Source organism: Glycine soja, chromosome 5, assembly GCF_004193775.1.
Source record: "Glycine soja cultivar W05 chromosome 5, ASM419377v2, whole genome shotgun sequence".
NCBI classification, from domain to species: Eukaryota; Viridiplantae; Streptophyta; class Magnoliopsida; order Fabales; family Fabaceae; genus Glycine; species Glycine soja.
Window position 1 is genome coordinate 7549543 of NC_041006.1, and position 7347 is coordinate 7556889.

Below are 7347 nucleotides of genomic sequence, written 5' to 3' on the forward strand. Positions count from 1 at the left end.
GGCCCAGTTTTGCCAGACTCACAGAGACCTTTCTTGGGACGTATGTACCTTGCCATTTAAGTTGTTTTTAAAAAAACATTAACTTGTTATAATTCATTCTAGCAATTTGAAACGTTATTGTTTTATTTTTGCAGGATGTGTGGAAAAAGGCAAAGGCCATCCAGAAATAGAACACTGCCCCCCACGTTTTGTCTCGTGGGGGTTATGAATATTTGGAGTAGAAGCTCCTGGCTGAGAAGACGAAGAAGAAGCTGGATGAAACTGCACAGTCAGGAAGCGTTGATGGCATCATCGACCCTCCATCCCCCGTCAGACGCCACGTGAAGTGGAAGATGGCCCGCACGAACAAAACAGGGGAGATGACGACTGAGGCCGCAAAGGAAATCGCTGAGAAGATCGTAAGTCATTTTCAACTAACCATTAAAATTATATTTCAATATTTTGTGAATGCCATGTACAACTGTGTCTTTTCTGTGCAGGATTCCTTTAAGGAGCAGGCGACACATGGATCCTTCATCCCCCATGGACATCAGGATGTTCTCACCGCTGCTATTGGACGTCCAGAGCACCTTGAACGTGTCCGTGCTACTAGAGCCGGTGTCACCATCAAGCAATACTTCGGATCGGCTCCACGGACGTCCCGCAGCTCTTCCTTGCTGCCTCTTGAAGAATTGCAGCAGCTGACCCAACAAATCAGGGACCAGTTAGAGGAGTCGATCATAGAAAAAGTGACTCGGCAGCTCATGGCATCGTTCAGCCAGATGCAGTCTCAGTTTTAGTCCAAGATACAATCTCAGGGACTTGCACTTCCTCCAGAACCTCTGGTTGGTCCCTCAGATCCTCGAGTAAGCACAAAGGGGAGTTGTATTGATCCCTCAGGAAACGATCCTGAGATGGGTGACTCAGATAGGTGCGGCTTGTACATCGAAGAAAATCCTGCCCACTTGGTTGCCCTGGGGAGAGTTTATGAGGGATCCATTGTTGTTCATAACACTCCTTTGTTGCCTGGCCAAGTAAAGGTGGGTGTGGAGGAGGTTAAAGATCCAGATGCTCTAGTTCCTATACCCATTGATGAGGTTTCCTTAGTGGGGCAGAAAATTCACACCTTCCTTGCTTGGCCGACACATCTGGTCAAGTCTTTATCACAGCAGGTACTTTACTCTTACTATATGTTTCTTCTTTTTGAATTAATTCATTCAGCGTGCCTCAAATTAGGCCATTTAACTTTGTTTCATTAACAGACAGTTGTGTCTCTGGCAAAACCACCTCAAAAGTCGGATCTGGAGGTCGATGATCCGCTTTATCTGATGGCATTGACCATCCCAGAGATTTTCTTGAGGCCTTACCAGGTTACATGGGATGCCACCATGTTTGGGGTCTTTAATCCAGACTTCCCGCTCTACATAAAGCATGATGACCTCTCTGAAATTGCACATGGTGGTCAATGTCTCAGCATATCAGTGTTATAGTTATGGATTCTGTAAGTCATTTTAGATTACTTTTAATTACCTAAGTTATTGCTTTCTATACATAAATATTTAACTTTGACTTAACATAAATAGGAATATGACTGAAACAAGTATGCGAGGGGGGAATTCTGATATCTATGGATTCCTCGAGCCACAGTCCATTCAGAGGTCTGGGTAATCGCAATTTGAGATTGAAAGTTACATAAAGAGTTGGATGCAGAGTTCAAAACGCGATGTCTACCTTGGAGCTTACTTGAATGGGTAAGTCACACAAAATAACTGAATTTAATTAATGTTTACTAACATACTAACCCATATTCGTCCCCACTGCAGCGGACACTGGCAGATGGTGGTCATCATGCCCAAGGAACACCTAGTTGTCTGGTTTTGTTCATTGTAGAACAGGCCAGACAACTACCTTAAGGGGATCATTAGCAGGTCAGTGTTCTTTTAAATGCATTTGCATTCAAATACCTCAACAACACCACTTTTTTAATTGTTACTCACTTGGAACAGTGCTTTAAAAGGTTTTGATGATGGTCCACAGCCTAAATCAAAGGCTCCTGCTAGGTGGATTGTCGTCAAGGTATGTCATTTACATAAAACTTCCACTTATATATACTTCTTATGTGTTTGTACACTAATTGTTTAATTAATATCCAAATTTTATTATGTATTTAGTGTAATAGACAAAAAGGAAGTACTGAGTGCGACTATTATGTCATGCACTGGATGTCCACCACCATTTTAGGAAGTTTCGGGAATAATTGGGAAGCGGTACGTTTATTTCAAACAAATTTATTTTTTTTATAATTTGTATTACATTATCATTTATTTCATGATGCAATATTTTAACGATCCTAGACCATTGGAGCCAGAGAGATTAAAGGCGCTGTGGATCCAGTGGGCACAGTATTATCTTCGAGTTAGAGCTCAGAGCTAGGATTTAGGGACATTAAGTTTAGCTTAGTTTACTTTGGTTTAATATTTTAGACATTTCCTATGTAATTTGAACATTGAATTCATTTGTTGATAGTTGTTCATAATAAAACAATTATTCAATGTTTATTGTGATTAAAACTGCTTGAAAGCAGAATCAAATGTTTATTTTCTATGAATTGGGCCTGGAATTGCATTTTACAGGTACAATTTTGGGTTAATTGTAAAAACATAAAGTTTATATAAAAAAAACTTGAAAACAGCATCGGTTATTAACAAAAACCGATGTTAATATAATAAACAACATCGGTTATTAACAAAAACCGATGTTAATATAGTAAACAACATCGGTTATTTAGAAAAACCGATGTCAACATGCACCTTAACATCGATTTTTCAAAAAACTGATGTTGTTTATTTCTAATAACATTGGTTATTTATACATATCCGATGTTGATGTACAAACGTTAACATCGGTTATTTATAAATAACCAATGTTAATATGCAAACGTTAACATCGGTTATTTATAAATAACTGATGTTATATATAACTAACTACAACAAAATAAGTGTATAGATGATGGACGTTCACATCGGTTATACATGAAAAACCGATGCCAACGTTCATCATGCATACACTTATTTTGTTGTAGTTCTTTCTATATAACATCGGTTATTTAGAAAACCGATGTTGAAAGTGTATTTTCTAATAGTGAAGGTACTCTATTCCATAATAGTTAGCGAAGTTTCTTTGTGATCTCATATCCAGAAGCTTGCTATTGTGAAAAAAATATAATTTTAAAGAGACATAAGTCAGTTCAATCATGCAAAACGGATGTCATGGATAAGAAATCTATTGTTTTTCCTAATTAAGGGGTAAGGGATTGTCTAAGCATGACATGTCCTGGAGAATTGCATTTATTATTATTACCTTTTTTACTTCACTCATTCTAGAATATAGCAAGGGATACCATGATGACGTTCTTTGATTATTGGTAAAACTAGATATTTATATCAAGTGGTGTTGAATTGCTCTCTATAACTGAACAAGTGGCAATGGCATTAAAATGTTAAGCTATATTTATTTATTTGGATGTGATTATGAACATAAATTTTGTTTACGTGGATAAATTTTCAGTTGAAGGAAGTATTTGTGTAGAAATATTCAGAAAGGATATATATAATAAGAAAAATATGTTCAATGAAAATAAGAATATACATCTCGGGGGAGGAAAAGAAGTCTTGAGAAAGAGAAAATAAAAGTAAACAACAAGCCAAAATAACTCAAACTTCTTCAATCTCCCATCACATCAATGGTTGAGTATAACACCAGAGAGAAGCAGAAAATACAACTTCATCCCATAAGATATGTATTGGTAAGAGAGACACCTTTGAAATGTACGAAAAATAGCAGGAACCAAACCGCCTTCTAATCATAGTATGCTTTTTTTTTTTGCCAAAATTTTTAATATCTATTATAAAAAATAGCTCCAACGTGAGAAGACACCTCATTGTAAACCAAAAAAGGCCAAATAAGTTAGTTCACATGATAGAGGACTATCAAGGAGGAAGAGTTTGACTTGGATGGATTCAATATAGATAGATCAATAACTTGAGCAAGAGATTTGAAGACGAGCTTGACAAAAGACTAAATTCACTCATGGAGGAAAGAAAAGAAGTCAAACTCAAAAATTTCAACGAACTTTTAGAATAGAATTTATTTGTTTTTAATTTATTTTATGCCTCTTTTTTTACTTATAATGGGTTGCCACCATCTTTTATTTTTGTTTTCAAGTCTTTTAATTATTACTCGACATTGGGCCTAATCTAGGGTTATGAGTAGAAAAGTATAAATAGAGTCCTTAAACACTTTGTTGATTTTGGATGAAATTACACCGTTAAGAGAGTACCTCTCTTGATTCTTGTGTGAAACCTTAGGTTCTTATCAAAGAATTATATTCTTTGTGGTGAATCATCCACAACTTATTAATCTTTTAAGATTGTGGCTTTGTTCTTTTCATCTCTTTTTCTAATTCTTTTTTTTTTCTTTATTTTTTCAATTTCATAGAGCCTCAAATAAATTCACCTATTTGTTGATGCTAAAAGTGAGTTGTAAATAGAATGTGAATGTACTTTAGTTCCCGAGTTAGATTTGCATATGAGACACATATTAGGTTAAAGAGCTGCTCAAGCTTTACATATATGCTACATGCCATTTGTTTTAATCCTATCAAGTCCTCTAGATCAAATGAAAGACTTGATCCTGTTAAGAACATGCTTTAGGACTGAAACATGTCCACATTCTGATTATGTTATTTTTATTTGTTATTGTTTTCCTAGTCTTAAGGTGTCAGTTAGGAAGTTTTAGGTTCTTTGTTATCTCTGTTTGCGTTCATGGCTTATTTTTAGGAACATGCTGTTAGTGGGTAGTTATTCTTCAAGCTCTATAAATTGTACTGTTTCTATTTTAAAAGATAAGTTTTTCCGTCTTCTCCTTCAATATATGCTTTTGTTCTCTGTTAAGCAAGTATTGTTTTCTTATTTCCTCTTGATAAATTTCCAACAATTGGTATCTAAAGCCCTTTTCTTACGGGACCTATAGAATGGACTCTGAAGCAAGTTTTTCCCAAGCAGCACTTCCAGTTTTCAATGGGGAAAACTATGATCTTTGGGCCGTCAAAATGGAGGCTTACCTAGAAGCTTTGGATCTGTGGGAAGTTGTAGAAGAGGAGTATGAAGTCCTTCCGTTGCCGGAAAATCCCACCATGGCCCAGATCAAGAATCATAAGGAGAAAAAAACTCGAAAAGCAAAGGCAAAATCATGCCTTTTTGCTGGTGTCTCTACAACCATCTTTACTAGGATCATGACTCTCAAATCAGCAAAAAAAAATTGGGACTATCTAAAGGTAGAATATGCTGGAGATGAAAGAATTCGAAGCATGCAGGTGCTTAACTTAATGAGGGAATTTGAGCTTCAAAGGATGAAAGAGTCTGACACAATCAAGGAATACTCCGACAAACTGTTGGGCATTGCCAACAAGATAAAGCTATTGGGTAGTGATTTTGCAGATTCCAGAATTGTTGAGAAAATTCTGGTAACGGTGCCAGAGAGGTACGAAGCATCTATTACTTTGTTGGAGAACACAAAGGATCTGTCTAAAATTACTTTTTTAGAAGTGCTACATGCCTTCCAAGCCCAAGAGTAGCAAAGATTGATGAGGGAAGATCATGCTATTGAAGGTGCTCTTTTAGCCAAGAGCCAACAAGCAAAAAACTACAAGAAGAATCATCCAGTGAGAAGTCAAAGCAGTGCAAACAATTACAACAAAGGAAAGGGTGAAAAGAAAAGTTACCCACCATGTCAGCATTGTGGCAAAATGGGTCATCCTCCATTTAGATGTTGGCAGAGACCTGATGCTAAATGCATCAAGTGCAATCAAATGGGACATGAAGCAGTCATATGCAAGAGCAAAAATCAGCAGCAAGAGGAAGAAGCTAAAGTTGCTGATTAGGAGGAGGAGGAGGAGGATCAACTCTTTGTGGCCACGTGTTTTGCAAGTAGTGAAGAGAGTGAAAGTTGGCTGATTGATAGTGGTTGCACAAATCATATGACCAATGACAGAGAGCTTTTCAAAGATTTAAAGCCAACCAACATCACCAAAGTCAGAATAGGTAATGGTGATTATATTTCAGTTAAAGGAAAGGGGACTATTGCAATATCAAGCGGCTCAAGTACAAAGTTTATTCCTGATGTCCTTTTTGTACCCGAAATTCAACAAAATCTGTTGAGTGTTGGCCAACTGATTGAAAGAGGCTTCAAAGTTGCTTTTGAAGACAATTTTTGCCTGATTAGAGATGCAGCTAATCAGGATATATTTAAAATCAAAATGAAAGGAAAAAGTTTTGCTCTAAATCCGTTGGAGGAAGAGCAAGTTGCTTTTCCAATCAAAGAAAATATCACAGAAGTTTGGCACAAAAGGCTCGGGCATTATCACCACCAAGGGCTACTGCAAATGAAGTCCAAGAAAATGGCAGCTGATTTTCCAGAACTTTATAATCACGTACCAACATGCAAGGCGTGTCTATTTGGAAAGCAAAAAAGGAAGGTATTTCCAAAGTCAGCAAAAAGAGCCACTTGTAAGCTACAGTTAGTCCACACAGATATATCAGGACCTCAAAAAACTCCTTCATTAGCGGGTAATCGATATTATGCTGCTTTTATTGATGATTTCACAAGAATGTGTTGGATTTTTTTTTTTTAAATTCAAGTCAGAAGTGGCTGGAGCTTTTTGGAAGTTCAAAAAGGCAGTAGAAAATCAAAGTGGCAAACAAATTCAGATTCTAAGATCTGATAATGGCAAGGAGTACACCTCAAAAAAATTCAATTAGTTTTGTGAGGAAGCTGGCATTGAGCATCAGCTAACCACTCCCTATACTCCACAACAGAATGGGGTGAGTGAAAGGAGAAACAAATACATCCTAGAGATGACTAGGTGTATGTTGCATGAAAAAAAATCTACCCAAGAAGTTTTGGGCAAAAGCAGCTCATACGGCTGTTTTCTTGCAAAACAGACTCCTCTCAAAAGCAGTTAAGGATCAGACACCATATGAGGCTTGGTATGGTTATAAACCATCTCTAAATTTTCTCAAAATATTTGGATGTTTGTGTTTTACTCATGTTCCACAGAACAAGCGTGACAAGCTTGATAAAAGAGCATCACCAGGCATTTTTATAGGCTATAGCACTGTTAGCAAAGCCTATAAAATTTTTTAGCCACAAACTGGAAGCATTGTTGTTAGCAGAGATGTCCACTTCGTAGAAGATGAAGAGTGGAATTGGGATGAGGTAAAGAAGAAGGATCAAACTGTGGCAGACCTACAGCTTAACTCTCTTGCTTCAAGAACCGAAGAAGAAGAGGATTGGCAGAGTGAATTGGTA

At 37.0% G+C, this 7347-nt stretch overlaps 1 protein-coding gene across 1 annotated transcript; it reads left to right on the top strand.

The window, feature by feature from the left end:
- The first annotated feature begins 5011 nt into the window (after positions 1 to 5011).
- LOC114411091 lies at positions 5012 to 5614 on the top strand. The gene has a single exon (XM_028374855.1). It carries the CDS (start codon positions 5012 to 5014, stop codon positions 5612 to 5614), a length of 603 nt encoding a protein of 200 aa, XP_028230656.1.
- Positions 5615 to 7347: the final 1733 nt, after the last annotated feature.